The sequence below is a fragment of the Sus scrofa genome, chromosome 1 (genome assembly GCF_054392235.1).
Source record: "Sus scrofa isolate SSC_HxYL_T2T_F1_AM1 chromosome 1, Sscrofa_HxYL_maternal_Yorkshire_Landrace_v2.0, whole genome shotgun sequence".
Classification (NCBI taxonomy): domain Eukaryota; kingdom Metazoa; phylum Chordata; class Mammalia; order Artiodactyla; family Suidae; genus Sus; species Sus scrofa.
In genome coordinates, this window is record NC_139383.1 from 121,692,303 (window position 1) to 121,717,252 (window position 24,950).

Genomic DNA, 24,950 nt, shown 5'->3' on the forward strand with positions numbered 1-24,950 from the left:
TTCCTTTACTTTTTGTCCTCCTCAGTCTTGACACACTAACCTGAGTCCAATTGTGGGAGGTGGTGGAGGATTCCCAGGATGAGACTTTTCCTCAGCAGCCTCCTGACTTAATTGGAGCCAGCAGCTGTAGACAGATGCTGAACTAATATCATTTTAGTGAATAAAGCCAAAGCTATCATTCCTTGCTCCAATCTTAGAAATACTTTGTGTTCAAAAAGCAAACTAACAATAACAACTTAGGCATTCCTTTTGATTTTAACATATGAGGATGAATAATATGAATAAAAGATCATACTGAATTTAATTGTGATTAGAGTCTGTATTCGTAGAGCACTTTAAGTAGTCTTTCATCTATAAATTTGTATCTCACTCAAACTGGGCTGACCTTTTTAAATGGGTGGCTTTCCTCCACATTAATTACCCAATTCTTCAGTTTCTACACTACTGTTTATTGACTTGGTTGCTTCTGCAAGCCTTGTTCCTTTAGAACATTAAAATTTAGAGGGCTCAGTGATAGCATTTAGGATATAACCAAAGGGATGTGCTATGAATTACTAGGTTTAAAAGGCCATCTGTTCTAACCTACACATTAATGGAATCTGGTATAGGGACATACCCTGTAACGTTGGGATTTAAGATCATAAATAGGTTAGAGGAAAAGCATTTATTAAGTTTGTTATTTGTAATTAGTAGCTATGTGACATTCTCCCCGTATCATTCAATTTTAATTTTCCATTACTGATTGAGATGAAAGTACATATAATTGTGTTATTTTATCTTCTGCACAGGTCATGGACCTAACTTGTTTAATTTGATGTTTCTACCAGAATATTTTGTGTGTGTCTTTAGGCTTTGGAGTGCTTCTTTTTACTCAAGAGTTTCTCATATAAAGTAATTGGATTGTGTTCTGCTTGGTCATATTCCTTATTAGCACCAAAGGAAGACACTATATTGATCCCAAAGTTTAAGCTCAGTAGTCTTTAACTGGGGATGGGGATGTGTGTAAAGAAGTATGGTTTTAAGTGGGACCTAGCAGGGTAGCTGGAAAAGATTACAAAACAAGGAGGTAAGAGAAAGAAAACTATAAAGGGTTAGAGTGCTGTTGTCTAATATGCCACTGAATGTGTCCTTGTTAAGGGAAGTGCTGTATATGCTAGCTGTTGGTACCATTTCCTGTATCAGGCAGGAAAACCTGCAAGCCTCACACAGAATATGTTAATAAGGGCACTGTGGAGTGAAAGGGGCAAAGGCTGGTAATCTGTAATGAGAATGCATATTTTCCTCTGCTTTGTCTCTTGATACAGAAGCAAGTTTAAACAGGGAGGGTCAGCAATTATGGTGATTTAGATTAAAGTTTAGGGCCAGGCTACTTTTCACACTTCATGGTCTGTAAACATTAATTTATTGTTCCAAAATGGATATCACTGTTTAGTAACTATACTGAATACTGAAATATGCTGATTGATAGTTATATATAGGTAGCTAGACTTTCTTCAGCTGCAATTCCAGAATTTAAAAAGGTAAAGAATCAGAGTTCCCTGGTTGCTCAGTGGGCTAAGGATCTGGCATTGTCATTGCTATGACTCTGGATGCTGCTGTGGTGTGAATTTGATCCCTGGACTGGGAATTACCACAAGCTGTGGGTGCCCAGACAAAAATAAAATGAAATTAAAAGGTAAGGAATCTGCTTTTTGGTAAGAGACTTCTTATGAATGACTTTATAGCATTACTCTTTGGCTATTATGTGAGTGCTCAGGGAATTTGAAAGTATTTAAATACAGAAGTGACTTTCTCTAGGTTTCTTCAATTGATAGATTAGTTAGCATTAGGATGTATCAAGTAGAATAGTCCAGTTTCCTGAAATGGGCAGTAGCATCATCCTTCTTCCCATGTTGTATATGGAAAATTGCTAACTGGCTCAATCAGAAGCAAGAGGAGATAGACTGAAAATAGGTAGATATGGCTACTCCATTCTGTTTTGTTTTCATGCCTATTTTTTTCATTCTATATAAATATTTGAGAAGTGGATCACAAATCTCAGAAGGATGGGAGAGATAGAGGAATTAATGTACTTAAAGGTTAACCTTGTCAGGGGAATAGGGACTATGTAAAAAGAGTTAAGGACTTTGACTTGAATGAGAAGGTCAGCTGTTAAGGGAAGTGGGTGATTATCAACTTAGTGTTCTAATAGTAAAGAAGAATTACTTGGAGAGCCTTTCACCTCTACCCCCCACCCCAAGATTCTGAATGCATTAGAATCAGATCAATTGTAAGTCCCAGCAATGTTAACTTTCCTTTGAAGTTAATGGTCACTGAAATGATAGTTGAAAATTAGGTAATGTGGGAGTTCCCGTCCTGGATCAGTGGTTAATGAATCTGACTAGGAACCATGAGGTTGCAGGTTCGATCCCTGGTCTTGCTCAGTGGGTTAAGGATCAGGCGTTGCCATGAGCTGTGGGGTAGGTCGCAGACGTGGCTCAGATCCTGTGTTGCTGAGGCTCTGGCGTAGGCCAGCGGCTACAGCTCTAATTAGATCCCTAGCCTGGGAACCTCCATATGCCATGAGAGTGGCCCTAGAAAAGGCAAAAAGACAAAAAAAAAAAAAAAAAAAAAAAGAAAATTAGGTACTTTGTTGAATAGCAAGGAGTGACACTAAAATTTGGATAGAACTGTTACTTTATTGCAACTGTATATGATCTACTTAATTTTTTGTGTTCTGAGAACTACTTTTAAAAGGCTATGAAAAGTTTACGTAAATCACTTAACACCTCGAAGACCAAAACGAAATCAACCGAAATCAACGGTCTAATGCTTTCATGTTACTCACAATTATGTTTCAGATAGCTATCTAATTCTATTTTACAAGACACTCTACAAGAGGATAAAATATTTGCATTTTGAAATTTTTGTGCGTTTTCACATTCAGTGTAGCTAAGTAGAAACTTGGAAAATAATATTACCTACTCCACTGCACTTTTTTTTTTTTTTTTTTTTTTTTCCTTTTCTCTTTATGGCTGCACCAGCGGCATATGGAGGTTCCCAGGCTAGGGGTCAAATCGTAGCTGTAGCTGCTGGCCTTGGCCTACACCACAGCTATAGCAACTCGGGGCAGCATCTGCAACCCACACCACAGCTCACGGATCCTTAACCCACTGATCAAGGCCAGGGATCGAACCTGTGTCCTCATGGATGCTAGTTAGATTTGTTTCCAATGAGCCAGGACGGGAACTCTTTTTTTTTTTTTTTTTTTTTTCAACAGCACTTTTTGTATTTGAATTTTCTGAAGTTATGCCCCTTAAATGGTTAATATACATAAAATACCTAGTAAATATTTGTGGTCTTAAGGCCACTGACTTGTACAACCCTTGGGGCATAATTCACATGGGACACAACTCAGTTTGTTAGACACTAATGTACATTCATACCGTTTTCAAGGATTTGAACATTTTTCTTACAGGTTTACATGCTGCCATTTAGACAGTGTACTGTGGTTATTTTACCACTTTTCAGATGATGTTCCCTGGCCTAGTGCTCTCCTTTTACTGTGTGAGAAATTGAGTTCTGAAGACTGTACAAGATGTGGATGCGGTCCCTGTAAGAAATACTACAGTTGTGGTCTTGATGTACTAGGAGGATGTAATATTTTCTTTTTCCTTGACTTGTTAGGAATATAGTAACTTGTGTCCTGATTTATAGCACATCGTGTTTTTGCAACATTAATTAATTTAAATAAATTCATTTAAAAGTTTGCTTTTGACTCATCACATTTTTCTATCTTCTGTTATACTACTGAATTTTTACAAAGTTTATCTAAAGCTTTTCGAATAGTTTTAGACTTCTTTTACTCTTGTTTCTGTAGTTTGGGTGCTGCTTCCTATTCAAGAGAGTGAAGAGTTCATCCTGTTTGAATTTTAAACATTATCTTAACTATCACATTTTGTATTTCATAGTTCAGAATTACTTTAGTTATGGGATATGCAACAATAAAATCAGTTCAATTAAGTGGCTGAAAACATGGCATAAATAATCTGTTTACTTTATGGGTCTCCTCAGCGGTTCCAGTTGGTGGCACTTGTTTTACATTTACTCCATAATCATTGTTCAGCTGCTTAACACCAAACAGCTGTGCATATTACTGCTGCCTTTAATACACAGGATACCATTTGGGATTACATAAATGCGAAATAAATATTAAAGTATTTGTCTTGCATTAAGCGCAAATTTTAAATACAAATTCCCCCGAGTTAAAATTCTGTATGATTCACAAACTATACCCTTTTGCTGGGTTAAATGGGTTGTCTCCCTGTTTTGAATTAGATATCTACTATAATCGTTTCAGAATTTGTCTTCAATTTAGGGTCTTCAATAGTATTAAGCTGAACACATTTCAGGCATAAAATGTGACCTTTTCTAATTGTGCGTCTAACAGTGGAGAAGAGTAGTCTCTAAAATTACAGTTTTCATGATCATTTAGTGAACCTGCTGGATCACTGTGGTGCCGCCTCGGGCTTGAAAACTGCGGCGCCACGCCCCTCCCTTCTCCACATCCCCGCCCTCTTGAAAGGCTGGAGTGGCGGGTGGGAGCAGGGGTGGGCGGGGCTTCCCGGCCCACCGGCGTGGTGTCACTTCCAGGTTTTGCGAGCGCTTCCGGGTCGTCAGCTCAGCTCTGCGGTGTTTGAGGCGGCCCGAGAGGTGGTCGGGTAGTGGCACCTCCCGCTGGGTCTCTGGCCGCACCGCTTCACTCCTCACCGCGGCGGGAAGCGCCTTTTCCACAGGTACTGGGGGAGCCGGCCTGCTCTCCCTGCCACCCTCCAGAGCAGGGATTGCGTTCGTTGGGTTTTTTGCGAGGGCCTTTTCGGCCTCGGGTCCGCCCGTTACCCACTTGGCTGCCGGGATGGCCCCGCGGCGGTTCCCGGGATGGGAAGGGCAGGGAGGCGGCCGGGAGGCTTGTCCACCCGGTTTCCACTGAACGGACCTGGGGGAGGTCCTCATCCAAGCACCATATGTTTAGCCAGGTGAATGTCTTAAAGTTTCTGGGGTACTGTTTTTCCTCCGAATGTTGGGGGAGCGCATTCCTTAAATGTCTCATTCTTGTGTTTCTTTGCTTGCCTGAAGTCTGCCTGCCAACCTCATGTGAAGTTATACACAGAATGCGTTAAAACTGGATGGTCTGCTCAAAAAAGAGTAGGACTATGGGGTTACTTCCGAATATGGAGCCTTCTAATTGAATTTTCTAAACTGCAAAATGGGGTAGTACTACATGTATGTGGCTCATACCACGTTTAAGAGAATTGAACATTTCACAAGGAATTTTTAGGAATCCACGATCATTAAAGCAAGTAATGTTGACTTTTAATGAGGTATTTATAAAATTATTTTTATTGAGGTGTAATTGACATAAAACTACATTAAATTTGGGTATACAACATAATGATTAAATATTTGCACACACTAGGAAAGTATTAGAGATTAAGTGTAGTTAACATCCGTACCCAGACACAGTTGCAAATAACTTTTTTCTTATGAGGACTTTTAAGATCTCCTCTCTTAGCAACTTTCAAATTTGCAATACAGTGTCTTCAACTCTAGCGGCCATATGGTACATTCCATCCTCATGACTGCCATTAATTTATAATTGGAAGCTTGCAGTTTCAACCATCTTTTGCCTAACCTCAGTCTCTTTATCTTCAAGCTTAATTTTGTTTTCTTTTTTTTAATTTCCACATTTAAATGAGATCGTGTGGTATTTGTCTCTTTGATTTCACATGGCCAAATGCCCTCAAAGTCCATCCGTATCGTCCCAAATGGCAAGATTTCATTTTTTAAAATGTCTGAGTAATATTCTGTTGCATATATGTATATGCCACATATTTAACCGTTCATCGATTGATAGACAATTAGATTGTTTACATACCTTGGGTGCATTTATCTTTCTTATAGTGTTTTGAATTAGTATTTTCTCTTTTTTTTCTTCTTCTCTTTGGGGCCACACCGGTGGCCTATAGAAGTTCCCAGGCTAAGAGTGAATTGGAGCTGCCGACCTATGCCAATAGCAAAAGTAGAATTGTTGGATTTTATGATAATTCTATTTTTAATTTTTTGAGGAACCTATATACTGTTTTCCATATTGGCTGCACCAATTTACATTCCCACCTACGGTGTATAATGATTCTCTTTTCTCCACATCCTCACCAATACTTGTTATTTCTTGTCTTTTTGATAATAGTTATTCAAATGGGTGTGAGGTGATATCCTGTTACGGTTTTTGATTTGCATTTCCCTGATGATTAACATCTTCTCATCTACTTGTTGGCCATCTGTATATCTTCTCTGGGAAAATTTCTATTCTGATCCCTTGTCAATTTTTTAATCCAGGTTTTTTGGCTTTTTGCTGTTGGGTCGTGTGAGTGCTTTATATATTTTGGATATTAACCCCTTATAAGATACATGATGTGCAAATATTTTCTCCCATTCTGTAGGTTGTCTTTTCCTTTATAACTATATATTGTTTTGAAACTCTTTACTGTATTTGGATACATTCATTGTTCTCAGAATTACAGTTCATTTGTCCTTTGATCAGTTTAATATTTAACTTATAGATTATGTATTTTTAGCATAGATCTATATACAAATACATGTATTATCAAATCAATCTTTTGAATATGAGTCAAAATTTCTGTTTTAAATCAGCTGCATTTTTTATTTTTACCCCCTTCACCTGATTCTCCAACCCACTGCCCTCACCTCTGGCAACCCAGAGTCTGTCTCTATCTGTGAACTTGGGTTTTTTATTTTATGTATGTATGTATGTATTTATTTATTTTTGAAGTGTGTTGTTCATTTCTGCTGTACACAAAGTGATTCAGTTATACAGATATATATACTCACACATATATATTCTTTTTAAAGTATTCTTTTCCATTATGGTTTATGACAAAATAATGAGTGTAATTCTCTGTCCTATACAGTAGGACCTTGATGTTTATCCATTCTATATAGTTTGCATCTGCTAACCCCAGACTCCCAATCCATTCCCCCTCCCCACAACCCCTGGGCAGCCACAGGTCTGTTCTCTTTGAGTCTGTTTCTGTTTCATAAAAGTTCATTTTTATCATATTTTCTTACTTTCATTTGTATTTTATACTGGTATATAGGTGATTTACATACAATACTGTGTTTCAGGTGTACAGCAAATTGATTCATGTATTTTATTTATTTTTTCTCTTTAGGGTCGCACCCGCAGCACATGAAAGTTCCCAGACTAGGAGTGGAATCAGAGCTACAGTTGCCGGCCTTTGCCACAGCAACACAGGATCTGAGCCACGTCTGCGACCTACACCACAGCTCATGGCAACGCCAGATCCTTAACTCACTGAGCGCATCTCATGGATTCTAGTCAGGTTCATTCACCACTGAGCCACAAAGAGAACCCCTGATTCATTTAAACATATATACATAATCATTCTTTTCCAGATTCTTTTCTCATATAGGTTATAACAGAATATTCAGTAGAATTTCCTGTGCTATACACTAAGTACTTGTTAGTTATCTATTTTACATATAATAGTGTTGACTTTTATTTAGTATAATCTCTGTGTCCATCTATGTTGCTGCAAATGGCATTATTTCATTCTCTCTTGTGGCTGAGTAATATTCCATTATGTATATTTGTACACCTTCTTTTTCCATTCATCCGTTGATGGACATTTAGGTTGCTTCCATGTCTTGGTTATTATGTTCCAGTGAACATCGGGGTGCATGTAACTTTTTGAATTATACTTTTCTATGGATATGAGCCCAGGAGTAAGATTGTGAGATTAGTTTCTTAAGGAGCCTCTGTATTGTCCTCCATAGTGGTTGCATCAGCTTACATTCCCAACAATAGTGTAGGAGGCTTCCCTTCTCTCCACACCCTCTCCAGCATCTATTGTTTGTAGACTTTTTGATGATGACCTGACTGGTGTGAGGTCATACCTCATTGTAGTTTTGATTTGCATTTCTTTAATAATTAGTAATGTTGGGCATCTTTTCATGTGTTTTTTGGCTGTTTTCCTTGAAGAAATGTCTATTTAGATCTTCTGCCCATTTTTTGATTGGGTTGTTTGTTTTTTTGATGTTGAGCTGCATAAATTGTTTGTATATTTTGGAAATTACTTACTCTCTTATTGGTCACTTCATTTACAAATATTTTCTCCCATTCTGTAGGGTTGTCTTTTTGATTTGCTTATGGTTTCCTTTTCTGTGCGAAAACTTTTAAGGTTGATTAGGTCCACTTTTTTGTTTTGTTTTATAGCGCCACACTCCTGACATATGGAAGTGAAGTTCCCAGGCTAGGAGTTGAATCGGAGCTACAGCTGCCAACCTATGCCACAGCCACAGCAATGCAGGATCCAATCTACTTCTTCAGCCTACACATTGCAGCTCATGGCAACACCTGATCCTTAACCCACTGAGCGAGGCCAGGAATCGAACCCACATCCTCATGGACCCTAGTCAGATTTGTTACTACTGAGCTACAACAGGAATTCCCCCAATATGTTTATTTTGTTTTCATTATTCTAGGAGGTGGATCCAAAAAGATATTGCTGTGACTTACTGCACAGGGTGTTTTGCCTATATTTTTCTCTCAGATTTTTATAGTATTTGGCCTTACATTTGGTTCTTTAATCTGTTTTGAGTTTATTTTTGTATATGGTGTTAGAGAATGTTCTGATTTCATTCTTATATGTAGAGCTGTCCAGTTTTCCCAGCACCATTTATTGAACAGACTGTCCTTTCTCCATTGTATATTCTTGCATCTTTTGTCATAGATTACTTGACCATAGGTGTGTGGATTTGTTTATAGGCTTTCTGTCCTGTTCCATTGATCTGTATGTCTGGTTTTGTGCCAGTACCAAAACAAAGCAAAGCAGTCATACTCTTTTGATGACTGTAGATTTATAGTATAGTTTGAAATCAGGGAGCCTGGTTCCTCTGGTTCCGTTTTTCTTTTTCAAGACTGCTTTGGCTATTTGGGGTCTTTTCTGTTGCCATAAAAATTAAGAAAATTTTTGCTCTAATTCTGGGAAAAATGCCATTGATAGGGATTGCATTGACTCTGTAGATTGCCTTGGGTAGTACAGTCATTTTAATAATATTGATTCTTCCAGTCCAAGAGCATGATATATCTTTCCATCTGTTTGTGTTATCTTCGATTTCTTTCATCAGCATCTTATACTTTTCAGATTACAGGTGTTTTGCCACTTTAGATAGGTTTATTCCTAGGTATTTTAGTCTTTTTTTTTTTTTTTTTTTTTTTGTCATTAGCCTTAAGGCTGTACCTGTGGCACATGGAGGTTCCTATGCTAGGGGTCGAATGGGAGCTATAGCTGCCAGCCTACGCTATAGCCACAGCAATACCAGATTCAAGCTGTGTCTGTGACCTACACCACAGCTCACAGCAATTCTTAATCAACTGGGCAAGACCAGGGATCAGACCTGTGTCCTCATGGATACTAGTCAGATTTGTTTCCACTGTTTTGTTTCGTTTTTTTGATGTGATGGTAAATAGGATTGTTTCCTTAATTTCTGTTTCTGATCTTTCATTGTTAGGGAATAGGAATGCAAGAGATTTCTGTGTGTTTTGTATCCTGCAACTTTACCAAATTAATTGGTAAGTTCTAACAGTTTCTGGTAGTTTCTTTAGGGTTTTCTATGTATGGTATCATGTCATCTACAGTGATAATTTTACTTCTTCCTTTCCAATTTGGATTCCTTTTGTTTCTTCTTCTTCTCTGATTGTTGTAGCTAGGACTTCCAAAACTATATTGAATAAGAGTGCTGAGAGTGGGCATCCTTGTCCTGTTCCTGATCTTAGAAGAAATGTTTTCAGCTTCTCACCATTAGCTATGATGTTAGCTGTGAGTTTGTCATATATGGCCTTTATTATGTTAAGGAAGGTTCCGTCCACCATTAGAGAGTTCTTGTCATAAATGGATGTTGAATTTTTTCAAATGCTTTTCGTGCATCTACTGAGATTATCATATGGTTTTTATATCACACTGATTGTTATATGGATATTGAAAAATCCTTCCTCCCTGGGATAAATCCCATTTGATTGTGATGTATGATCTTTTACTGTATTGTTGGATTCATTTTGCTAGTATTTTGTAGAGGATTTTTTGCATCTGTGTTCATCACTGATATGGGCCTCTAAGTTTCTTTTTCTTGTTTTGGTATCAGTGCTGGTAGCCTCGTAGAATGAGTTTGAAAGTGTTCTTTCCTCTGTAATTTTTTGGAAATTTGAGTAACATGGGTGTTAACTCTTGTCTAAATGTTTGACAGAATTTGCTTGTGAAGCCATCAGTCCTGGACTTTTGTTTGTTGAAAGTTTTTTAATCACAGTTTCAATTTCAGTACTCGTGATCAGTCTATTCATATTTTCTATTTCTTCCGTGGTCACTCTTGGAAGATTATACCTTTCTAAGAATTTGTCCATTTCTTCTCAGTTGTCCATTTTATTTGCATATAGTTACTTCTAGTAGTCTCTTATGATCCTTTGTATTTCCATGGTATCAATGGTAACCTCTCCTTTTTTCATTTATAATTTTATTAATTTAAGCCCTCTCTTTTTTTCTTGATCGTCTGGCTAGAGGTTTGTCAATATTGTTTGCCTTTTCACACAACCAGCTTTTAAGAGTTCCCATTGTGGCTTAGCGGTAATGAACCCAACTAGTATCCGTGAGGATGCCAGTTTGAACCCTGGCCTTGGTCAGTGGGTGAAGGATCTGTGAGTTGTGGTGTAGGTCGCAGATGTGACTCAGATTCTGTGTGGCTGTGGCATAGGCTGGAAGCTGCAGCTCTGCTTCAACCCCTTGCTTGGGAACTAACCATATGTTGCAGCCTTAAAAAGCAGAAACAAAACCACCCCCCAAAACAATTTTTAGTTGCATTGATCTTTTTTTGTTTGTTTGTTTTCTTCATCGCTATTCATTTATTTCTGCACTAGTCTTTATGATTTCTTTTCTTCTACTAGCTTTGGACTTTGTACTTTCTCTGATTGCTTGTCTGCCCCTGGTGGGTGAAATTGATCCAGGGGCTTGTTCAGGCTTCCTGATGGGAGGGACTGTGGTGGCCACTGGTGGGTGGAGCTGAGTCTTAACCTGCTAGTGGGCAGGGCCACAAGGTGGTTGTGAGCTCAGTACAACTTTTGCTGATGGGTGGGGCTGTGTTCCCATCCTGCTGGTTGTTTGGCCTGAGGTGTCCCAGCACTGGAGCCTGCAGGCTGTTGGATGGTGCCAGATCTTGGAGCTAAAATGGCAGCATCTGGAAGAGCTCAGGCTAATCAGTATTCCCTGGTGCCTCTGCCACCAGTGTCCTTCCCTCCCCAGGAAGCCCTCCAAAACCCACAGGTAGCTGTAGACCAGGGTCCCATGGAGTCACCACTTTGTGCTTGGTCTTTGTGAAACCTTGTGTGCGCCCTCCAAGGGTGGGGTTTCTCTTTCTCCCAGTTCTATGGATCTTCTGCACTCAGGCCTCACTGACCTTCAAAGCCAAATGCTCTGGGGGTTCCTCCTCCTGTTGTGAGACCCCTAGGCTGGGGAGCTGGATGAGGGGCTCAGAAAGCTCCTGTGTGATAACCGCTACAGAATAATTATTTTCTAGTTTGTGGGTCACCCACTCAGCAAATAGGGGATTTGATTATGTCACAGAAGCCCCCCTCTTTCCATCTCATTGTGGCTTCTTGTCTTTGGATGTAAAATAATTTTTTTGGTAGGTTCCAGTCTTTTTTGTCAATGATTGTTCCACAGTTAGTTGTGATTTTGGTGATTTTGTGAGAGGAGGTGAGCCCTAGTCCTTCTTTGTCGCCTTGACTTGAATCGAGGGGTTACTTTCAGTTTGTATGCTGGCTACCTCTTTCCTCAGAGTGTGCTGGCTGTCTTCCCTTTGATATGGGGTGTGCACATGCAATGGTCCATGACCACTCCAGGGACAGAGGGGAAGCACTTGGCACCTGCTCACAGGTCTTGTAGTGATGGTGGTGGCCGATACACTTCCAGGACAGTGGCGGCAGTGCTTGGTATACGTTTGCGGGTCTCATAACAGCATTGGTGGCACATGCGTACCTCTGGAGTCCGCCTATATCATATTTTTTTAATTTACTTTTTTATTAAAGTCCAGTTAATTTACAGTGTTTTGCCAATTTCTGCTATACAGCAAAGTGACCCAGTCATACATAGACATACATTCCTTTTTCTTACATTATCTTCCATCACGGTCCATCCCCAGAGACTGGATGTAAGTCCCAGTAGACCCCATTGCTTATCCATTCTAAATGTAATAATTTGTATCTACTCACACCGAACTCCAGTCCATCCTACTCTCTCCCACTTCTCCTTGGGCAACCACAGGTCTATTTTCTATGTCTGTGAGTCTGTTTCTGTTTTGTGGATAGGTTCATTTGTGCCCTAATTTAGATTCCACATATAAGTGATATCATATGTTACTTGTCCTTCTCTTTTGGACTTACTTCACTTAGTATGAGAATCTCTAGTTGCATCCATGTTGCTGCAAATGGTATTATTTTGTTCATTTTATGACTGAGTAGTAGTCAATTATAAATATGTACCACATCTTCTTAATCCAATCATCTGTAGATGGACTTTGGTCATTTCCATGTCTTAACTATTGTGAATAGTGCTGCTGTGTCTTTTTTTTTTTTGGAGGTTCCCAGGCTAGGGGTCGAATCTGAGCTGAAGCCGCTGGCCTACACCACAGCCACAGCAACACAGGATCCAAGCCATGTCTGCAACCTACACCACAGCTCACGGCAATGCCAGATCCTTAATGCACTGAGTGAGGCCAGAAATTGAACCTGCATCCTCGTGGATGCTAGTCAGATTGGTTTCTGCTGAGCCACATGGGAAATCTCTGAATAGTGCTGCTGTGAGCATAGGCATGTGTGTATCTTTTTGAATTATAGTTGTGTCTGTATAGATGCCTAGGAGTGGGATTGCTGGATCATGTGGTAGTTCTATATTTAGTTTTCTGAAGTACTTACATACTGCTTTTCCGTGGTGGTTGTACCAATTTACATTCCCACCAACAGTGTAGGAGGCCTCCCTTTTCTCCACACCCGCTGCAGTCTCTATTATTTGTAGACTTTTTGATGATGGCCATCCTGACCCATGTGAAGTGATATCTCATTGTAGTTTTGATTTGCGTTTCTCTTTTAATTAGCGATGTTGAGCATGTTTTCGTGTGCCTGTTGGCCTTCTGTATGTTGTCTTTGGAGAAATGTGTATTTTGGTCTTCTGCCCATTTTTTTGATTGGATTGTTTGGTTTTTTCTTTTTGAGTCGTGTGAGCTATTAGTAGATTTGCGAAATTAATCCCATGTTGGTTGTATCATTAGCATATATTTTCCATGTGTCCATAGGTTGCCTTTTTGGTGTGTTTCCTTCTTCTTCTTTTTTTTTTTTTTTTTTTTTTTTTTTGCATTTTGAGGCCCCTCTTGTGAAAGTTTCCAGGCTAGGGTCTACACCACAGCCACAGCAGCACCAGATCCAAGCCATGTCTGCAGCCTACACCACAGCTCACAGCAATGCTGGATTCTTAACCCCCTGAGCAAGGCCAGGAATTGAGCCCACATCTTCATGGACACTAGTCAGGTTTGTAACTCGCTGAACCACAACAGGAATTCTTGTCTTTTCTTTTTATTTATGGTTTCCTTTGCCATGTAAAAACTTGTAAGTTTGATTAGATCCAATTTGTTTACTTTTGCTTTTATTTCTATGCCTTGAGATATTGACCTAAGAAAATATTGGTACAATTTATGTCAGAAAACATTTTGCCTATATTCTCTTCTGCAGTTTTATGGTGTAAGTCTGTAAGCCATTTTAAGTTTACTGTGCGTAAGATATAAGGGTGTATTCTAGATTCATTGATTTACATGTACCTATCAAGTTTTCCCAACATCCCTTGCTGAAGAGACTCTCTTCTTCCTATTTTATAGTCTTGCCTCCTTTGTTGAATATTAATTGACCACATGTGTGTGGGTTTATTTCTGGGCTTTCTGTTCTGTTCCACTGGTGCATGTTTGTTTTTGTGCAAATATATTTTATTTTGATTACTGTAGCTTTGTAGTAGTATTGTCTGAAGTCTGGGAGGGTTATACCTCGTATTTTGTTCTTTTTCCTTAGGATTGCTTTGACAGTTCTGGGTCTTTTATGGTTCCATATAAATTTTTGGTTTATTTGTTCTAGGTCTCTGGAAAATGTCATGAGTCACTTGATAGGAATTGCATTAAATCTTTAAATTGCTTTGGGTAGTATGGCCATTTTAACGATATTAATTCTTCCAGTCCAAGAACATGGAATATCTTTCCATTTCTTTGAGCCCTTCTTTAATTCCCTTGATTAGTGTTTTATAGTTCTTAGCATATAAGTCTTTCATCTTCTTGGTCAGATTTATTCCTAAGTATTTTCTTTTTTCTTTCTTTCTTTCTTGGTGCAACTTTTAAAAGTACTTTTTTTATTTTCTGTTTCTGATATTTCATTGTTGGTGGAAAGAAATACACCCTATTTCTGCATGTTAATCTTTACCATGCTACCTTGCTGAGTTCATTTGTCAAGTAGTTTTGGTTGTTTGCTTTAAAGATTCCACACATAAGATAGATCATTTGGTATTTTTCTCTCTCTGACTTATTTAATATAATGTCCTTGAGGTCCAGCCATACCATAGTGAATGGCAAGATTTTGTTCTTTTTTTACGGCAAGTAAGAATCCATTATATGTCTATGCCACAATTTTTTTTTTTTTTTTTTTTTTTTTTTTTGCTTTTAATGGCCACGCCTATGGCATATGGAATTTCCCAGGCTACAGGTCAACTTGAAGCTGCAGCTGCCAGCCTACACCACATCCACAGCCACACAGGTTCCAAGCCATTTCTGCTACCTATACCACAGCTCATGGCAATGCCTGATACTAAACCCATTGAGTGAGGCCAGGGATCAAACCTGCGTCATCATGGATGCTAGTCGGGTTTGTTACCACTGAGCCACAGTGGGAACTCCTGCCACAATTTATCCATTCATCTTTCAGTGAACACTTGGGTTGTTTTCGTATCTTGGCCATTGTAAATAGTGCTGTAGTGAATATGGGGGTGCATATGTCTTTTCTGATTAGTATTTTCATTTTCTTCCAATAAATACCCAAAAGTAGAATTGCTGGATCATGTGGAAGTTCTGAGTTTTTTTTTGAGAAACATCCATACTGTTTTCCATAGTGGCTGCACCAGTTACATTTCTACCAACAATGCACAAGGGTTCCCTTTAATCCACATCCTTGCCAACACTTTCTATTTCTCATCATTTTGATATTAGCCATTCTGACATGTGTGAGGTGATGTCTCGTTGTGATTTAATTCGCACTTCCCTGATGATTAGTGATGTTGAGCAGCTTTCATTTGCCTGTTGGCCATCTGTATGTGTTCTTTGGAAAAGTGCCTGTTCACATCTTCTGCCCAATTTTCAATTGTTTGGTTTTTTGCTATTGAATTTTATATATTCTTTATATATTTTGATATAAACCCTATATGAGATACAGAATTGGTAAATATTTTCTCCATTCAGTATGTAGCCTATTCAGTTTTTTGATGATTTCCTTTTTTTAATATGATGTAATGCCACTACTTATTTTTGCTTTTGGTATCAGATTCAAAAAGTCATCACCAAGACTGTGTCAAGAAGCTTACCATCTATGTTTTCTTCTAAAAGTTCTGGGAGTTTTATGGTATTAGTTCTTACATTTCAAGCCTTTAATCCATTTTGAATTCAATTTCGTGTATGGTATAAGGTAATGGTCCAGTGTCATTCTTTTGCATGTAGCTGTCCAGTTTTCTCAGCACCTTTTATCGAAGAGACTGTCCTTTCCCCGTTGTACATTCTTGCCTCCTTTGTTGTAAATTAATTGACCATACATGCATAGGTTTATTTTTTGGCCCATTGATCTGTATACCCCTTCTTATGCCCGTAACATAAGGGTTAATCTTGAGTTGTTTTGTTCTGTTTTTTTTTTTTTTGGTTTTGGTTGCACCTGTAGCATGCAGAAGTTCCTGGGCCAGAGACTGAACCCACACCACAGCAGTGAATCACTGGATCTTTAACCCCCTTGGAGCTACCCTGGTAACTCCAGTAACTTACTATTCTGATTACTGTAGCTTTGGATAGAGTTAGATAGCAGCAGATGTGATGTCTTCAGGTTTGTCAAGCTTGCTTTGGCTTTTGGAGGGAGAGTTGTGGTTTCTTAAAAGTTTTAGGATTGTTTGTTCTATTTCTTTGAAAAATGCCATTGACATTTTGATAGGAATTGTATTGAATCTGTAGATTGCTTTAGGCAGTATGGACATTTTAACAATATTGGTTCTACCAAGCCATGAGCATGGAATATCTTTCTATTTATTTGTGTTATCTTCAGTTTCTTTCATCATTGTCTTAACATTTTCAGTGTACAGGGTCTTTCATCTCTTTGGCTAAATTTATTTCTAGGTCTTTTCTTCTTTTTGATTCAGTTGTAAACAGAATTGTTTATTTCTCTTTCTGATAATTCATTATTAACTTAAAGTTACTTTCTAGATAACTTTTATTCTTGTGATAAATGGGCATGACACCAGATTTTATGGTCTTACTTTGTCAAGTTTGTATTTTCTTATTGGAACCTCTTCTTCCCCTTTTCATCCCTCTCACCTACTCACACACATTATACCTGAGAACTGATATTTTGCCTTCATTCTTTCATTGAACAAGTATTTAATTGGCTCCTATTATGTGTCAGGTAGTGTTTGTTCTAGATGCCTGGTTTACTTCAGTGAACAAAAATAGACAAAATCCCTGCCCTCGGAGTTCCTGTCGTGGCGCAGTGGTTAACGAATCCGACTAGGAACCATGAGGTTGCAGGTTCGGTCCCTGCCCTTGCTCAGTGGGTTAGGGATCTGGCGTTGCCGTGAGCTGTGGTGTAGGTCGCAGACGTGGCTCGGATCCCACGTTGCTGTGGCCCTGGCGTAGGTTGGTGGCTACGGCTCCGAATAGACCCCTAGCCTAGGAACCTCCATATGCTGCGGGAGCAGCCCAAGAAATGGCAAAAAGACCAAAAAAAAAAAAAAAATCCGTGCCCTGGTGGATCTTACATTCTACTGGAGGATGCAGAAAATAAACATAAAATAAGTAAACTATATAATGTGTTAGAAGGGGGTAGTGTCATTACAGAAACATAGCAAGGTGAGGGGAATTGGGAAATTCCAGAGTGGTGGGATTTGGCATTTTAAATGGTGGTCTGTTTAGGCCTGATTATGTACATGCTATACCTTCAGGTATAAAGGTATACTGGGGGCTTAGCATTCCGGGTAGAAAGGACAGCCTTTATAAAAGCTTACATAGGCAGGAACATGTCTGCCATGTTCTAAGAAAAACAAGGAAGCCAGTGGGTCTGGAGAAGAGCGAGAACAAGGGAAGATGATAGGTAGATGATAGGTCAGGGTAATAGGTGGCCGGATTATTGTAAAGGACTGAGTGAAATGGAAGGCATGGGAGATTTGAGCAAAGGAGTGTTCTAACCTACGTTTTAAAAGATCACTTGATTGCTGAATTGGAATTAGAATGTAGCAGGGCAAGCATGGAAACAGGGAAACCAGATAGGAAGCTGTTTCAGTAATCCAAATGACGGGTGATAGCAGCACACACCTGAGTGATAGTAATGGAAATGGTTGGATTCTGAATCCATATTGAACATTGAGTTTACAGTTTATGCTAGGGATTGGTTGTGGAGATAGGCTGGCTAGACTGGGAATGGAAAGCATGGGGTCGGGAATAACTTCAAGGGTTTTTGCCTATACCCATAGAAGTATGGAGTTATATCAGCTGAGATGGGAAAGACAACAAGCAGAGATGTTGAATAGGCAGATGGATGCAGGAGTGAGTTCTCTTCTGGTGTATGAATTCTGGAATTATTGGCAGTGGTATGTAAAGCCATGAAACTAAGTTCTATTACTAAGGAATGAGTGTAGACAGAAAGCAGCAGAGGACCAAGGAGGTGTCTTAAGACATTTAGAGTTAAAGAAAAAGGGGAAGAGCATCAACCTACCAACATCACTGAGAAGGATGAAACATTGAGTTTAAGAAAACAACATAAAAAGTGTTGTGTTCCAGAAGCTAAGCCAAGATCTTTTATCAAAGAGGGGGGAATAATCAGCTATGTCACATGCTTAAGTCTATGAGAACTGAGAACTGTGGAGTTCCCGTTGTGCCTCAGTCAGTGGGTTAAGAACCTGACTAGTATCCATGAGGATGCAAGTTCTATCCCTGGCCCTGCTCAATGGATTAAGGATAGGCCTTGCAGTATAGGTCTCAGATGTGGCTTGAATCTGGTGGTGTGGCTGTGGCTGTGGTGTAGGCCAGCAGCTGTAGCTCCCATTTGACCCCTGGTCTGTGAACTTCCATATGCCACAGGTGCGGCCATAAAAAACAAAGGGAGAAGAAAAAGAACTGAGAATTGAGTATTAGTTTCAGCATTGCCATTGGTGACCTTCACTATCTGTTTCATTTGAATGCCTGAAGCAAGTGTCTATAAGGAGTGAGTTTAAGGGAAAAGGAATGAGAGACAGTGAGTATAGACAACTCTTAAGAGTTTGCTACCGAGAGGATTAGAGAAATAGAATATAGCTGGTGGGGGAAGCTAGTTGACTTTATTTATTTATTTATTTTTTAAAGATGGGATAAATAGCCACCTGTTTGCTGATGGGAATGATCCATAGGGATAGAAAATTTGAGAAGGAGAGAAGGAATAATTGAATTGTTAGAACAATATTCTGCCTGTACTAGAGGCACAGGACCTGATGCACAAGTGGAAGGATTGTAGTTCGATAACAGCATGGGGTAGTTTGACTGTAGTGAAAGACAGAGTGTATGGATAGGTGGTTAGATGCAGTTTGGAGAGTTGGGAGGTTTTCATTGCTTCAGTTTCCTCAGTAAAGTAGAAGACCCATAATAAATGCATCGAAGTGCAATACAGTTGGATATTAGCATTTTGATATTCACTAATACTTATTGAATATGTACTATATGCTAGGCATTGTTCTAAATAGTAAATAAATAGCTGGACAAAAGTCCTGTCTTTAGGGAACATCTGTTTCGTGGATGGAAACAGAATGAGTATATATGTGTCAACTTCAACCAGTGGTATGAATGGAAATAAAGCAGTATAAAGGGGAAGGGATCTAGTCTTTTTCATGGGTTGGTTATAAAAGTCCATTCTGGTGAATTGACATCTGAGCAGAGATCTGAATCAAATGGAGTAAAACTTGCAGGTATCTGGGCAGAACATTCAAAGCATAATAATCAGGAGTTTCCTCATGGCTCAGCAGGTTAGGATCTGTCGTCACTGCTGTGGCTCTGGTTATAACTGTGGTGCAGTTCCATCTCTGGCACAGAAATTTCTGCATGTGTGGGTGTGAGCCCCCCACCACCACCACCACCAAAAGAACATCAATGCAAAGGTCCTGAAGCAAGAACATCTTGCCGTATCGAAGTAAGGGACTAGTGTGACTCCAAGTAAATGAGGAAGTAAGTGGGAGAAGTCAAGTTCAGTAGGTAGTGGAAGGCCCAGATCATACAGGCCCTGCAAACCATTCAGAGGACTTTGATATTTACTCTGAGATAGGATGCTGCCAGGAGGTTTTGAATAGGCAAGTGATGTTTTATGTTTTAAGAGGCTCACTGTGGCTTCTCTGGGGGCAGAGGTGAGATTAGACAAGGGTAGAAAGAGGGAGACCCATTACTTAGCTATCACTGTTAAATCTTAGTGACAGATGATATAGTGACTTAGTGCTAGCAGTGGAGCTAGCTGGTCAGAGCTGTCCAGTTCTGGAAGTTCTTATTGTGGCTCAGTGGTAGTGAACCCAACTTGTATCCATGAGGACATGGGTTTGAATTCTGGCCTCTCTCAGTGGTTTAAGGATCTGGTATTGTTGTGAGCTGCAGTGTAGGTTGCAGACATAGCTCAGCTCTGGCATTGCTATAGCTGTAGCATGTGCTGGTAGCTACAGCTCCAGTTCAACCCTAGCAAAGGAATTTCCTATGCCAGCAGAGTGAGAGAGAAGTTAACTACAAGGTTTTGGAGTCATCTTACTGGAAGACTAGATTTACTCTTAACTGAGGCAGGCAAACTGAGGGCAGAAAAACTTTGGAGAAGTAGTATCAGGAATTTGGGTTTTGGCAAGGTATTTCGATCCAGTGTCAAATAAGCATTTTTATATATGGCAACATGGGCTCATAAAAAGGTCAGGACTGGCGATAGAAATTTTAAAGTCATCAGCAGATAAATAAAATGTCTTTAACACTATAAGCCTGGATGAGGTAATTGAGAATGGAGCACACAGAGAAGACATAAGAAGCCTTGGGTCACTTAGGTAGATAGAAGTCAGATTGCTGAGGAGCAGCCAGCAAAAGAAAACAATAAACAGTAGTATCCAGTGATGTGGGTAGTTCTCTCTACAAACTGTATTATCTCATCATTCTGTTTTGTTTTCTGCTGCACCACAGTGGGAACGCCCTTGTGCCATATTTTAGAGTCCACATATAAGTGATATCATAGGGTATTTTTCCTTTCCTTTCTGACTTCACTTAGTATGATAGTCTCTAGGTCCGACCATGTTGCACCAAATGATATTATTTCGTTCTTTTTTTATGGCTGAGTGGTGTTCCATTGTGTGTATGTGCCGTATTTTCTTAATCTATTTGTCAGTGTTTCTTTAGGTTGCTTCTATGTCTTAGATATTGTGAATAGTGCTGCTGTGAACAAAGGGGTGCATGTATCTTTCTGAATTATAGTTTTGTCTGGGTAGGTGCCCAGGAGTGGATTGCTGGATCATATGGTAGTTCTTTCTGTATTTAGTTTTCTGAGGAACCTCCATACTGTTTTTCATGGTGGTTGTACCAGTTTACATTCCTACCAACAGTGTAAGAGAGTTCCTTTTTTTCCCACACCCTCTGCAGCGTTTGATATTTGTAGACTTTTTAATGATGGCCATTCTCACTGCTGTGAGGTGGTTCCTCACTGTAGTTTTGATTTGCATTTCTCTAGTAATTAGTGATGTTGAGCTTCTTTTCATGTGCCTACTGGCCATCCATGTGTCTTCTTTGGGAAAATGTCTGTGTATATTTTGGAGATTAAGCCCTGTTGGTTGTATCGTTTGCAACTGTTTTCTCCCATTCTGCAGGTTGTCTTTTCATTTTGTTTATGATTTCCTTTGCTGTGCAAAAGCTTGTAGGTTCTGATTAGGTCCCATTTGTTTGTTTTTGTTTTTATTTTTTTGGCCTTGGGAAACTGATATAAGAAAACATTGGTACAATTTATGTTAGAGAATGTTTTGCCTCTGTTCTCTTGTAGGAGTTTTATGGTGTCATGTCTTAGCCTTAAGTCTTTAAGCCATTTTGAGTTTATTTCTGTGCCTGGTGTGAGGGTGTGTTCTAATTTCACTGATTTACATGCAGCTCTCCAGCTTTCCCACCACCACTTGCCAAAGAGACTTTTTCCTATTTTATACTCTTAGCTTTGTTGAAGATTAATTGACTGTAGGTGTCTTAATTTATTTCTGGCCCCTCTATTCTGTTCCATTGATCTGTATGTCTCTTTTTGTACCAGCACCACTCTATTGTGATTACTGTAGTTTTTTGTACTATTGTCTGGAGTCTGGGAGAGTTATGACTCCTGCCTTTTGTTTTGTTTTGTTTTCATTGCTTTGGCAATTCTGGGTCTCTTATGGTTCCATGTAAATTGTAGGATTATTTATTTTAGTTCTGTGGAAAAATGTCATGGGTTATCTGATAGGGATTGCATTAAATTTGTAGATTGCTTTAGATAGTATGGCCATGTAAATAATATTCTTCCAATCCAAAAGCATGGATATCTACATTTCTTTGGATCCTCTTTAATTTCCTTGATTAATGTTGTATAATTCTCAGTGTTACCTCCTTGGTCAGGTTTATTACTAGGTTTTTTTTGGGGGGGGGATGATTTTAAGAGGTTTTGTTTTTTTTTACATTGCTTTTCTGGTATTTCATTGTTAGTATGCAAAAATGCAACCAATTTCTGAATGTTAATTTTGTATCCTACTTTGCTGAATTCATTTATCAGATTGAGTAGTTTTGTGTGGAGTCCTTAGGCTTCTTTGTATATAGTATCATGTCACCTGCATATAGTGATATTTTTACCTCTTCCCTTCCAACTTAGATACCTTTTATTTCTTTCTCTTGTCTGATTGCCATGGCCGGGACTTCTAATACTAAGCTGAATAAAGGTACTGAGAGTAGGCATCCTTGCCTTTTTCCAGATTTTAGCAGGAAGGCTTTCACTTTTTCTTTGTTGAGTATTATGTTGGCTGTGGGTTTGTCAATAATGGCTTTTACTATGTCGTGTTCCTCCTCTATACCCACTTTGATAAGAGTTTTTATCATGAATGGACGTTGAAATTTGTCAAATGCTTTTTCTCCATTTATTGAGATGGTTTTTCACTTTGCTTTTGTTCATGTGCTCTGTTACATTGATTTGTATTTATAAAACCATCATTGTGAACTTGGAGTGCATCCTATTCATTCATGGAGTATGATCTTTTTTGTTGTTTTTTTGTTTGTTTGTTTTTTGTTTGCTTTTTAGGGCCACACCCTAGGCATATGAGGTTCCCAGACTAGGGGTCCAATTAGACCTACAGCTGCCAGCCTACACCACAGCCACAGCAATGCAGGATCTGAGCCACGTCTGTAACCTACACCACAGCTCACGGCAACACTGGATCCTTAATCCACTGAGCGAGGCCAGGGATTGAACCCACAACCTCATGGTTCCTAGTCAGATTTGTTTCCATTGCACTACAAAAGGAATGCCAGAGTATGATCTTTTTTATGTGTTGTTGGAGTCAGTTGGCTAAAATTGTGTTGAATTTTTGCATCTTTGTTCATCAAAGATACTGGTGTATAATTTTCTCTTTTGGTAGTATCTTTGTCTGGTTTTGGTGTTAGGGTGATGGTTGCTTCATAGAATGTGTGTGGGAGTATTCCCTCCTCTTCAATCTTTTGGAAAAGTTTGAGAAGAATGGGTTTAAGTTCTTCTGTATATTTGGTAGAATTCACCTGTGAAGCCAACTGGTCCTCGAATTTTTTGTTTGTAGGGAGTTTTTTAATTATATATTCAATTTTATTTGTAATGATTGGTCTGTTCAGATCACCTATTTCTTCCTAATTCAATTTTAGTGGACTGCAGAGTTCCTGTCATGGCTCAGTGGTTGGCAAACCCAACTGGCATCCATGAGGACATGGGTTCGATCCCTAGCCTCGCTCAATGGGTTAAGGATCTGGCATTGCTGTGAGCTGTGGTATAGGTTGCAGATGTGGCTTAGATCCCGAGTTGCTATGGCTGTGGCATAGGCTGGCGGCTGCAGCTCCGATTGGACCCCTAGCCTGGGAACCTCCATATCTAGAAAGTTGTCCATTTCTTCTAACTTGTCAAATTTGTGGGCTTGTAATTGTTCATAGTATTCTTTTATGTTTCATTTCCACAATGTCAGTTCAGATTTATTTTTCATTTCATTGAGACTCCTACTTTGTCATTTCCACTTGCATGAAGTATCTTTTCCCAGCTCCTCGCTTTCAATCTATGTGTGTCCTTTGCCCTAAGGTAGGCCTTTTTTAAGATGTATATATGTATTTATACTTTGTATAAAGAGTATAAATGGCTGTGTCAAAGTAACAGAAAAAAAAATCATTTTAACTATTCCTTGTAATTCCTAAATTATTATATAGTAATTTGCAATCACTAAGGGTTCTTATAGTATAACATGAAAACACATGAAGTAGACAGTATTATACACATCATATATAATTTCTTTATTCTTTAAAATTAAATTTTTAGGACATCAATGCAAGCCTGAATTTAAAAAAAAGAATTTCTCTCTTCTAAGCCATGGCATATCAGTTGTACAGAAATACTACTTTGGGAAACAGTCTTCAGGAGAGCCTCGATGAGCTTATACAGGTGAGAGACTAAAAAAAAAAATCAACGTTTTTATTTAGATAGGTCTGTAATAATTATTGTTATATCCCTTGTCCCAGGCAGAGAAATATCTTATTGATACTTGACCCAACAAGTCAATTATTCAGGTGGATCACCTCAAACTCCCATGCATTATACCTTCCTGACTACAGAACATAAAATAGGAAGATGATGGAATCATATAGTTGAATCTTTTCAGAGATTTTTGTTGAACATTGAGGTCATTGGTTTTCTTATTATTATGAAAGCACCATAATCTATGTAGCTTTAACTTTGAACAAGTTAATATAAGTCTTGAGATTAAAATTAGAATTTTGAATTTGTTTTAGTTTTAGGAAAATTAACCTTTTTATATAAACCTCTCATCTAAGAACATTTTATTTCTTTTTAATTACTTTAGGCCCACACCTGCGTGTTTGGGAATTCCCAGGCTAGGGGTCAAATTGGAGCTGCAGCCACTGGACTATGCCACAGCAACACCAGATCCGAGCCATGTCTGTGACTTTTACCCCAGCTCATGGGAACACCAGATCCTTAACCCACTGAGTGAAGCCAGGGATCAAACCCACATCCTCCTGGATACTAGTTGGGTTCGTTTCCACGGAGTCACAAAAGGAACTCCTAAGAACATTTTAGATATTTCCATTTATTTTCATATATTTTCAGCTTTAATGAGATTTATTAGATTTTTTTAACTTATTATTATCAATAAAGTCCTGCTGTATAGCACAAAGAACTATATCCAATCTCTTGTGATGGAACATGATGGAAGATGAAACAAGAAAAAGAATGTATATATATGTACAATTGGGTGCTTTGCTGTACAGCAGAAATGGACAGAACATTGTAAATTAACTACAATTATAAAATTTAA

At 38.9% G+C, this 24,950-nt stretch overlaps 1 protein-coding gene across 3 annotated transcripts in view; it reads left to right on the forward strand.

Annotated features, from left to right (window-relative positions):
• The first annotated feature begins 4,662 nt into the window (after nt 1-4,662).
• The window catches only part of GTF2A2 (general transcription factor IIA subunit 2), a 28,221-nt gene continuing 7,933 nt past the window's right edge, over nt 4,663-24,950 (forward strand). The window contains exons 1-2 of one of the 3 annotated variants that reach the window (XM_003121472.6): nt 4,663-5,015; nt 23,936-24,058. In XM_003121472.6, coding sequence (XP_003121520.1) covers nt 23,987-24,058 — 72 coding nt within the window. In that variant the 5' untranslated portion in view covers nt 4,663-5,015; nt 23,936-23,986. Of the gene's footprint in view, nt 5,016-17,244; nt 22,698-23,483; nt 24,059-24,950 lie in introns of those variants that run through there. The other 2 variants (XM_003121470.5, XM_084968932.1) reach the window with 2 other exon arrangements.